Source organism: Gobio gobio (genome assembly GCF_949357685.1).
Source record: "Gobio gobio genome assembly, chromosome: 10".
In the NCBI taxonomy this organism is placed as follows: Eukaryota; Metazoa; Chordata; class Actinopteri; order Cypriniformes; family Gobionidae; genus Gobio; species Gobio gobio.
In genome coordinates, this window is record NC_137116.1 from 26,519,598 (window position 1) to 26,532,176 (window position 12,579).

General features: G+C 36.1%; 1 protein-coding gene across 1 annotated transcript in view; it reads right to left on the reverse strand.

Annotated features, from left to right (window-relative positions):
- The window catches only part of magixb (MAGI family member, X-linked b), a gene marked incomplete at its 5' end in the record, with an annotated part of 128,246 nt that overhangs the window by 49,089 nt on the left and 66,578 nt on the right, over positions 1-12,579 (reverse strand). The window contains 2 exons of the mRNA XM_079826257.1: positions 2,060-2,130; positions 3,230-3,413. Of these exons, the coding sequence (XP_079682383.1) occupies positions 2,060-2,130; positions 3,230-3,413 (255 nt within the window). The remainder of the gene's footprint in view (positions 1-2,059; positions 2,131-3,229; positions 3,414-12,579) is intronic.

Sequence of the window (12,579 nt, forward strand, 5' to 3'; positions counted from 1 at the left end):
ACCTCGCAACTTACAGGACTTAAAGGATCTGCGGCTCACATCTCGGTGCCAGATACCACAGCAGACCTTCAGGGGTCTAGTGGAGTCCACGCCTCGACGGGTCAGGGCTGTTTTGGCAGCAAAAGGGGGACCAACACAATATTAGGTAGGTGGTCGTAATGTTATGCCTGAACGGTGCTTGCCATGACATAAGAATTCAATTAGAGAATTTTTTTATTTCCAATCCAATCTAAAATGTCTTCAGTTATTACTTTGTCATTTCATGGAAATAAATGACCAGTGCATTCTTCAAAATCTCATTTGCAATCACACATTAAAGGGGCTATATGCGTTTTTCTGAAATTTAAACTCGCGACTGACACCTGTGGCCAAAAAACAGAACTGCTCTTATTTTCTGCTCGCTCTCGCAGCGGTGGTGACGTCACATCCGCAGACAGCGCGGGAAAAAGCGACCCGCCAGAAAATAGGAAAAATAGGATACAGGCTTATAGGTGCACCCACTGTGAGCGAACAAGGTGTCAGTATGCTCATCAGGAGATGTTTGAGTCATAAATGGTAAAATAAAAAGGCTATTGTTACGTTTATTTTGGGGAAAAAGTTGCATATAGCCCCTTTAAGTTACACAAGCATAGATAAACAGATCCTTCACCTTGAATACTTTTGAGATATTTCAAAAAAAGATATTATATTATATAAAGATATTTATATAAAGAATATTATATAAAGATATTTCAAAAAGTTTGCATATGTGTTTTTTGTTGAGTATCACATTTGATACATCAGGCCTTTACTCATATAGTATAATATAGGAAAATACGGAGCTCATACTCGAGGAGAAAAACACCTCACTTTTATTCAGGGGCCCCAACTGAGCAAAAATATGCAATTTGGTTAATTTTTTATATTTATTTTGGCCAAAAGGATTACCTACAGATAAGTTGTCATTCTATAACTCCTAATAATATGTCTTGGTAAGATAATTTTTAAATGCTTAGTTTTATGATCAAAGCTCTGTAGTTTTTATTATGAGGGTGGGCGCATGAATGCAATGCAATACATTTAGGATTGAGAGATGATCAAATTAACCTTCCTCAAAATCCTGATGTATCATATTACTCACATTTTAATATGATTTTTCAAAAATGTTCATCTTTTACTAACAATATAAAATATTACTAACAATATAAAAGTTTACTTTTTTAAAAATCTGTATATATTTTGTTTGATGATGGGCGTTTATAGAAATATACTAAAAGACATTTTAATTGCTAAAAATGATAAACTATAAATCAAATGACAGAGGGTAGGGCACATTGTAGGTTTTTAGCTAAATCTGTGTATCAAATATGATACAGTAGGCTTTATACTTTAGGGTTAGGAACATGTAAAACATTCCATACATGGTAGTTTTAAAATATACACACATTTTATTACCTGAATTGATAAACTGAAGAATGAACCAGAATGAGCCTACCTTACAAACAATTTTGCATGGCTTTTTTTTAGAAGGGAAAGATGTTTTGCTCATGGGTGATATTTCATGCATGTTAAGCTTCGATGATGATTAAAAGTGTGAATTGTTTTTTTACATTTGGCATTAAAAATCACACCGTGACAGCCCTATATAGACTTTATATACCTCCAAAAAAGAGTCAGGGGAGCAACCTCACTTTTTTATCAAGCTGTCAAGCAAATATCCAAAGGTAGCTGCATGAACATCTGTCTTTAAATCAGGCAGTTGCTCACAGCACATGAAGTTGTGTATTTACAAGCTAATAAAAACAAGCTGATAAAAAAGTGTAACTTTTATACAGTGCATATACTAAATATTTATTGTTATCTAAAACTGTTACATGACTTAAGCCTGAATTGAAACAAGGCAATAGAATAGAATAGAATAGAATAGAACAGAATAGAATAGAATAGAATAGAATAGAATAGAATAGAATAGAATAGAATAGAATAGAATAGAATAGAATAGAATAGAATAGAATAGAATAGAATAGAATAGAATAGAATAGAATAGAATAGAATAGAATAGAATAGAATAGAATCTTACATTCTGACATGCAGACATTCTCTCTGCTGTGAGTTCGGCGATTAAGCCAAGAGGATGGCTTTAGATGATGGCTGCAGGACAAACACATAACACAAGATGTCAGTGTTGTCAAATAGACTTTTAAAACACCACTGTACATGAGTGTAAACAGCTCGCCTCTCGCAATTAAAAAACACACCTAAAATATTTGTTTTGCTAATAAATTTATGACAGGTTGAGGTTTCTAATTATATACATATATGTTGCAGGTCTGTTCTGATGGACAACCAAGCTACATAATAAAAAACAGCTAATCATATAATTGTTCATGGTTAAGATAGCAAATAAAAGTTCTAAATTTTAAATGGCAGGTGCAAATATTTCCATATCTCTTGATGTCAATGACTGTGTGTCCAATCAGACTCTACCATACATTGTGTTGCAAAGTCAACTGTCTCTTGACAGAAATGATATACTGTAGATGTCAACCAGCACAGGCTGTGACTTTCCATCATCCTCAAAAAACAAGATCAAAACTATGCAAAGTCAATAAAATGTGACCTAAACTGATATTTAAATTGATCAAACCTTTAGCAATAGTAATATACAATTCTAGTATATGTTGGGTGCCATTTGAAAACAAAAACTGACCCCACTGACTTTCATTGTATAGACAAAAACAGAATAAACATTCTTCAAAAATTCTTATTTAAAGCAAAAGCTCTAGGCAAATACACCCATTAGTCAAAAGTCTTGCGGATACATATATATTGTGTATACATTATATTGTTTTGAGGCCTTAATTAAAAATAATAATAATTTAAACCATGCATAAACATTTTTCTCTCAAAAACACAAGCATGTACATACATGTTGCTCACATTATGGTAGCCCAGTTTGTGCTGAATAAAGTGTAATTACACTTTTGCCATTAATGTGTTTATAAGCAACTGAAAAAAAACACACAAATGTCAGAGCATGTCAAAACTTCTAAAGGGCCCCAAAACAGCTCAGACTCCTAGGGGTTAATGTTTTTCATGAACTATCCCTCGATGTCCAACATAAAAATCTGAGTTTTGAAGCAAAACCAGCTTTGTTTTTAGTGCTCTAAAATGTATGGTCTTAACAGTATATGCTACACTTTAAACTAACAGTATAAATAATTCATATAGTGATCATTAATCTTCTTACTCTTTGTAATAGGCATTCCCTGAGTCGCTGTACATCATCTCCCAGTTTTCCGACCCTGTCACCCGTGCACCTCTGCGGGGTCCGAGCCCATTCTCCAAGGCACTGCCGTCTCCTCCACTTGAATGTCGTGATTGGCTGGGGGATGAAGTGGGGGCGGGGGCACTGCTTGCCCCAGCCGAACCACCTAAAACACCAATGAAGAGAAAACAAGTCTTTTGAAATGACACGGTCTACTGAAACACAAAGACTATTCTGGCCGAAAGCTTCGATTATTTGAACATTCATTGAATTATTATTCAAAGTCATTCTCTTTTCTATTCAGTACTAAACAGGTTTATTTTTCCTATTGGACACATTAAAGCAAGAAAAACAGCAAAATGAAACTACCATTGTGCATTACCATTATATAGGTTTCTATTTATAGTTTGCCATTTATATTGTCATTGTATCCCCTGAGTTGTGTGTGTGTGTGTGTGTGGTTCAGGTATACCCTAAGTTATGGAGACAAAATGTCCCCACAAGGATGGCAATATTTAAAATCCTTGTTCTTTTTTGGTCCCAATGTGGAAAACAGCTTATAAATCATACTAAGTGATGTTTTTTGAAAATGTAAAAATGCTGAATGTTTTCTGTGTTGGTAGTGTTAGGGGAATATACAGTTTGTACAGCATAAAAATCATTATGTCTATGGAATGTCCCCATAAAGCATTAACACAAAGTGTGTGTGAGAGATTGAATGGCCACATACTCAATGCAGCTACATACTATAACTGCACAGATAAACTAGTTTTAAATTCAACAATTAAAATTTAATAATTAGACAGAGGGCATAGACTATATGGACAAAAGTATTGGGACACACCTTATAATTATTGAATTCCGGTGTTTCAATCAGACCCATTGCCACAGGTGTATTAAATTAAGCACCCATCCACACCGTCTGCATTAAACATTTGTGAAAAAAAGTGTTGTACTGTAATAGGTCGCCACTAGGCTTGCTGCGATAGTTGGTGTTCCACCGTCGTTTATTTTTTTGTTTTGTTTTATCATTTAGTTCAGTTAATGAACAGATAATTAAAAACTGAACGTTTCTGCCCAATGCAGCGTGAGCCGAACTAGAGTCACAGCACAGACCAGCAGCAGGAGTCAGATTTCATTTATCATGAGAGCGAGGAGCTGGCTGACAAGATGATGGCGGACAATTTGGTTTCAAAGCTAAATGTAAAAGTGCCTATTTAAGCTAGTTTGTCATTGTACTGTTTTTTTGTTGTGTTTTTCATGAAGAATAACAATGATCCCACCATTCAAGCAACTTCCGCCCCCGAATTGCCGCTAATTCTAAAGCGAAAGTAAAATGCGCACGGACATTCCTAAAAGCTTTAGAATTTTCGCTTTAGAATTAGCATTTTAAAACCGAGGTGCAAAAGAGGCAAAACTCCAACCCCTCTCCAGGTGATACCAGTATTACTTATATTGGCACACAGCGATTAACCGGTGGGAAAATTTCCTCACCGTCACATCCCTAGTTGCCACCTTTGCAATAAAACAGTTCATGAAGTTTCATCCCTGCTAGATATTCCACGATCAACTGTAAGTGGTATTATTGGAAAGTGGAAGCTGCATTGCAAGCATCACATCACATGTACAATTCCAGGCTTCAGATGGAGTGGTGCAAAGCACGCCGCCACTGGACTCACTGGAGAAGTGGAAACGTGTTCTGTGGAGTGACGAATCACGCTTCCCTGTTTGGCAGTCTGATGGGCGAGTTTGGGTTTGGAAGACGCCAGGAGAATACTACCTGCCTGACTGCATTGTTCCAACTGTAAAGTTTGGTGGAGGAGGGATAAAGATATGGGGCTGTTTTCAGGGGTTAACTAGGCCCCTTACTTCCAGTGAAGGGAAATCTTAATACATTGACATATCAAGACATTTTAGACAATAGACTATGCTTCCAACTTTGTGGTAACAGTTTGGGGAAGGCCCTTTTCTATTCCAGCATGACTGTGCACCAGTGCACAAAGCAAAGGTCCATAAAGACATGGATGGATGGGTTTGGTGTAGAATAACTTGACTAGCCCACACAGATCCCTGACCTAAACCCCATCAAACACCCTTGGGATGAACCGGAACGGAGATTGCAAACCAGACCTTCTCATCCAACTTCAGTGCCTGACATCACAACTGCTGTACTAGATATAAGGGAAACACTCCAAAATCTTGTGGAAAGCCTTACCAGAAGAGTGGACGTTGTTATAGCTGAAAGGAGGGACCAAATCCATATTAATGTCTATGTACTTAGAATTCAGAGTCATTAAAGTCCCTGTTGGTTTAATGGTCAGGTGTCCCAAAACTTTTGTCCATATATTGTACTTAACGGCACTGCTAAAATTTGTTTTACGGTATCTCTTTTTATTAATTTAAAGTTGAATACGGAAGTTGGTCTTGCGGACGCTAGATATTTTACTTTAGAAAGTTTTAAATATGGATATTTTTGTTACACAAACCCATTGATTCACTTCAGAAAGCCTTTATTAAGTGTGGAATATGTTTATGATTGATGGATGCACTTGTTTAAGCTTCAAACTCATAGGCCCTGTTCACTGCCATTATAAAGCTTGGAAGCGGCAGGATATTTATTAATATAACTCTTTCTTCATCAGAAAGAAGAAAGTCATTTACACCTAGGATGGCTTGAGGGTGAGTAAATCATTGGGGTAATATTAATTTTAAAGTGAACTAATCCTTTAAACTCTCGCCATTTATGTTTCAAGATGCCAAAACAGTGTTTATCACTATATCAGTAATCACGTGTTTGGAAGTGACTTTTGTATTCCATACACACAAAATAGGAGGTTCACTATGGTGAGTAAATGTGTTTGTCATTCCCAAAACAAAACTTTGCAGTGTGCATGTGGTGTTTGTTTGTGTATGTTTCTTCACAAATTTGATTCAGCTAAAAAGCAATACTGAGTTTTCCTCATCTTAAAGTCTAAAGGAAATCGCTTCAGTGTCAATTGTGAAATGTACTGTAAGCAGGGTCAGCATCTAAGAGACAGAGCGGTACATTTAATCCATAGGGACAGATCGGTACGTAAACCTCCGCTGTTGATTGGCTTCAATGTCATGTTTTGATCGATGCTTCTGTCATCTGTGCCACTACCCATGGGGTGAAGACACTAGGGCCTGACAAAAGTGCACAGACAACCAAAACCCAAGTGAAGTTATGAAAGAGTTGACTGGACAGTTTTGTCGGCTTGTAGTCTAAACTCTGAAATGTCTTCTGACAAACTAGATCACTAACATTTATTGTTGCTTCATAGCATAAGTAGTGATGCACTGAAATACATTTTTTACTGAAACGCCAAAACTGAAATTACAATTTTCATATAGCTGAAAACTGAAAATCATTTTTGGGTGATTACATTTAGGTAATTGGATAATTGTATGCTGTTCAGGGTGTTGTGTTGTCTGGTCATAAATTAAACTTGTTGTAAAAGTTCTTCGGGAACCAGCAACATCTTGCTACATATTGCTACTTCAGCAAACTTTTTTGGTCACGGTGAAAAACCTTGTCACTGCTGACATGTTTATTTTACCCATGTTGTGAGCACAAAATAAATGCTGACACAAAGATGGGTTTCGGTCCTCCAATAGTTTTTTCTTTACTTGCAGGTATACAGGTATATTAGAGAGTACACTTTCATGACAATATTTCTTTTAAGCAAGTTTTGAAAGTTTTTCTTTAAGGTACATTTTGAATAATTATGGTTAAATAATCTTTTGTTGTACGTTAAAGAAGTACATTTATTTTGATGTGTTGACTAACATACTAACATACTGTCTCAGTATCACCATGTTTGGACTGGTATGTTTACACGAGATCATTTTCAACTGAAAACTGAAAACTTTTTATGCGTTTTGGCCGTTCATTTACATGACAAGTGTTTTGGGTGCCTGAAAACACAAGCTTTTGAAAACTATGCCTTTACCGTCTCCATGTAAACAACAAAAACATGAATTTGTGAAAATGGTGACGTCATGCGCATGCGTGTTACATGTTCACTCATGCATATTACGTATTCGCGGGGTGTTTCTTGACAAAGTGACATTGCCATCTACTGGTCTGGCATGCATAATGCATAATACAGTCATTCAGATCCATGTGAACGGGGATTGTTTTGACAATGTTGTCGTCTGTTTTTGATACATTGCTGTCGTGTAAACATATCCTCAGTGGCACCATTTCCAGCCAATAGTTTGTCATTTTGGTTTCTAATTTGATTTGTCATCACTGTCAGCTGTTAACTTTAATCACTTTGTTTGTCTGTGTATTCTCTTAGGCCCCATGCACACAGAGACTCGTTTAGCTGTATACGTTAAAATTTTGTATCGTATCAGCGTTTCGTCCAGGCGGATCTGGCGTTTTAGGAGACTGAAACAGGTATTTTTTGAAACCAAGTCCCAGAGTGGATAAATATGAAAACGACACCTTTGCGTTTTCGTGTGTACAGCCAATCTGTATATATTTTGTGAAATGGTGACGTTACACCACGTCCCACAGTAAAGACTAGAAGGGATATAGCTACGGCCACTGGGCATGCGCACATCAATATTGCGTAATTTAATTACTGTATTTGCATTATTGTAAGGGTAGGTTTAGGGTTGTGCTAGGTGTTAATAAAACACAATCTGGTAAGTAGCAAATCTATTTATTGTTATTTTTATTGTGAGATTTTGCCTCACTTTCGACCATTGCTGTACCCCTTCTAGCCACAACTATTCTACTCCGTTTTTAGTGTATTTCTGTGGCAGAATTACAGCGCCACATACTGGTCTGGCATGTATACTACATCATTTTGAGTCAGTTTCGGTGGTTTCGTATATACGCAGATATTTCTTGAGACGAGGGTAAAAAAAGATCGTAAAGGGAAAGCTCTGGCTTCACGAGTGGATGTGGCCTTAGGTGTTGAGCACTAGTGCATCTTTGAGCCTACATTCAGTATGAGTAAAATACTTAAGTTCTGTTAAAATCAGACACTTTTTACTCAAGTCGTATTGTAATTGGTGACTTGTAACTTGTAATGGAGGCATTTTCTCCGTAATGAATCTGTACTTTTACTCAAGTGTGGTTTACAGGTACTACAGTAGTTTACAGCTACTCCTCTGGTTTTTAATTCCTGTTTTTTCAGTTCACCTTTGTCCGGTCTCCTTTACGTATGGTTGTGTTTGCTTGCTGTTCTTCGTGTGGATTTACCCTGATGATATTATTAAATACTGTTTATACCGTTCATCTTCATCCTTGCATCTTTATATGCAGTTCATCTGTGACACATGCTAAAGTGCAAGTGCTTGAATTTAACTGTGAGTGTTCAGATAGTTAATATTACATTTAAAATTATTAAATGTACTAAATTGCAGCTTCATTATTACAAATGTGTAATCACAAATATATTTAAATACATGAATGCTTGTCAGTACATTCTTCAGTTCAAAGACAATCGAAGTAATTATGAAATTACATATGAAGATGTACTTAAGCCCTACTTAAGTAGTTCAGAAAAGCTCTTTTAAAACTGTATTTCATATAAATTTAAACTATAATACATTTTTATATCAATTTTAAAAACATAGTGTCCAAATTCCAAAACATTACATTTAGTTCACACTTAAGTTTATTATTTTAAAGAATATTACAGTATTTCTGTAACAACTGCTCTTTTTAAAAGTGAGCTAAAGGGTAAGCTGATTTGTTAATGTGTAACTCATACCAACTTAAAAACCTAATGTCTGTATATAGGAACGGCTTCACTATTATCTGCAGAGAAAGCTGTTAAACTGAACCATCTCTCATTCAACAACTATTCATTAATATGAAGACATCCTCTTATATCACTCGAAAAACCATATGTGCTTGTATACAAATGAAGGATCCCCAGCTGGGACCTAAACATCTGCAACCTGCACTCTGTATTAAGGTAATTAGCATATTCCCACTAGAATCATAAGCCCAGCTTTAAACAAACACATACACCCTTGGCTGTGGTGTCATATACAGACACACTCTATCTGCTTTAACAACACTGATGCTTACCAGGAGGGGGATGATACCATGAACTCTGACATACAGATGCTATTTTAGTAATCACGATGGATATGGCCATGCATTTTTTTCATTGTTATGCCATATGTTGTGGAATATTCAATATAGTTTATGTACAGAAAAAAAAACTTTTTATGGTTGATGTTTTGCAATATGTTTTACATTTACATTTAGTAAAATGTAAATGTTAGTGTAAATTTAAATTATGCATTTGGTAGATTCTTTTAACCAAAGTGACTTACATTGAATTTTAAGTATACATTTACAGTATCTGTACAATACAGTACAGTTCCTGGGAATTGAACCCATGACCTTGGCATTTGAAATTGAAATGTTACCTCTAAATGTTAACTATAAATCAAATTGTTAAATCTACATCTAAAAGTTCACTCATCACCTACATAAAATTGCAGCAATGCACAAGTCTCTTTGCATAAGCAGCATTTCATTGAGCATTAAACATTGCAGTATGTTTCATGCCTTGTGAAAAAAAAGTACATTTTAGTATAACTTTACCACTTATTACATAAATAATATACTTATGTGCGTACTAAATGTAATGTTTTCAGAAATGTAATTGCATGTTATTTGCAAATAAAAATGTATTAAATATACTCTATTTAATTACACTTAAGTAGCCTTTTATTTCATTTAGATAATATTTGTAAGTATAGTTTTTGAAAATATATACTTTTAAGATTTGAAGTAGCTTACACTACAAGTTTTTCAGAGTTATTTTCTGTCTTTGTTTTCATTGTGTTTAGTTTTTGTTTGCTCCGACAAAACGTTACAAAATGTTATATTTTTTATAAACATACAGGATATTTTTTCTTACACAAATGCATCACTTTACTTCAGAAGGCATAACTTGCCTAACTTGAGGGTGAGTAAATCATGGGGTAATTTTAATTTTTGGGTTCACTTCATTTTTACAAGGGATAAAAACTAGCCTATTTTTTGTCGAAACATCAAGGAAAACTTGATTACTTGACCCAAAGGTGGTTGAGGCATGCATTCTTAGAAGTGGAACATCGTGTAACGACTGAGACAAATCAGACACAATTATTTGTTATATTTAACAAATAATCTTTGAAACTCAACACACATTTGCTCTCACACATCAGCTCGCAGCCCTGTGCCGGAATCCTGATCTGACCACACGGTCGCGAAGCTATGTGCAACTTCTGCACCCATGATGGAGTCGAACTAACCATGCAAGTTCATAATATCTTCTTCAGTCAACGCAGAAGAAATCGATTGCAACTTCAACACCATCGACTCACAGAACCAATTAATCAGGAACTTTATGAAACTGCTTTAAATGCAATGGCATTTTAACTAAACAGAGAGTTAGGTTAGGATAAGCAGTAAAATCCTCCTGACAAAGGAGCTTTGAAGATAGCAAACTGATGGTTCTTCTCATGGTTAATGACTCTTTTTCATAGCTTCTTTCCTCTGTCCTGATCCGGTTTTTCCATTCGGTCACTTTCCATCTTATCCATGTATGTGTAATTTGTATGTAATGCGTTTCTGTTAGTTTAGTTGTGTTCGTGATTTAGTTAATAAAACTTGTGCACAATACATGTTCTGACTCCCTGCCTGCAAACAAATTGTCACTTAAATGATCGATTTTGTTACACGCCCTAAGCGCTGTAAATGCTAAGGAAGAATTATTCCAGAATACCCTTCTCTTAGAATTAATTAATAATCAATACTGAATGTTCACAGGATGAACTGATTGATTGGTTGTAATGATAATGTAGCTACATCAAGTTAATCTTCAAATCATCTTCATCTATCTCATCTTAAAATATTCATAATTGATCATAATGCATAATCATAATGAGTTATGCATAATTATTAATATCCCCCTTTGAGCTAACCCGCTACATATCTGGTGGAGATGCTGGGGATTTTTTTTAAACAATTGTTTGCAGATGGACCCAGTAATCAATTATGTGTTGTTCCATAAACTTTATTAACATCATACATGCACGTACAAGTTTCTGATAAAATCAATTAAACTATAGCTTGAATGCGCTTTCCTACGAACGGCAGAATGTTTCTCAAAGCTATAATTCATGGTTAAATTGTAAGATAAGAAACTAACCTGAAATTATCAAAGAAATCAGTTATACGGCCCGGACGCTGCTTTCTTGTAAGGCGTGATATTTCAGTAAAATGTAGGGCTCGTTTTGTGAAAGCTGGGCTAATCAGACATATAATGCCTCTTCTCTTTATCAATCAAAGGCTTCATTAAATGTGTTTATATTTATAATTGATACGAGTGCATATACAAATCATATTTAGACATTGGTTCACAAGTGACCTAGTGACCAACCATTGAAATCTGAAATAATTTTGAAACAGCTATGATGCTTAACGATCTCGTTTACTGAAATCACGTGACTTTAGCAGTTTGATGCACACTTTGAATCACTGATTCAAGACAAATAATTTGTGCAGGTTCTGAAACTTCACATGGCGTGCCTCAAAGGCACCCATCACTGGTTTAAGCCCTTTGTGTTTTGTTTTTTTTGTGGGTGTGTGTTTGTTTCATTCCAACTTTATTCCTCCTCTATTTTTATTTTATTTAATTTACTTACTCAAAGGAAAACAGAGGCATTTACTCACTTCCCTCAAAAGAGAGGTGAATGAACTGACACTGTAAGCCAAAGAGTTCCACAGAGAACCAACCCACGCTCAGCATGGGAAGGCACAGCTCAGATGCAAGGATGCTGACAGAAGGGACCTGGTCTTCAGGAGGCTCTGACAGCTGCTGGGCACCGAGAGCAGCTGGATAATGTCACCGAACAAGACCTTGAAAAAGAAGTCTTTCACACAAAGACTCTTAAAAACAGCCAATGTGGAATTTAAAGAGAGTGACGCTAAAGCTAAGGCCCTTGAAGGCCATCTGCGTGCAGCCAGAGCTGAAGTCCAAACACAATTCTGTAGTATTAGAGGCAAGCTCGAGGTGGCCCAAAGAGAATTGAAACAGTCCGACCAACTGCAAGTGGACCACACAAAGAAATATGTACCCTGCTGAACTTCACATCAGCAGCGCAAGCTCCTCCAGCCCTGCAGACCTGACACAAAGGGGGGAGGAACCAAGGCCCTCCGCTTAACACTTCACCAGCCAGCTTCCTGAAAGCCTGGGCAGGCGCAGAAGGAAAATCCTGAAATGGCCAACGAAATAGGGCTGCAACAAACGATTATTTTAATCATCGATTAATCTAGCGATTATTAGAGC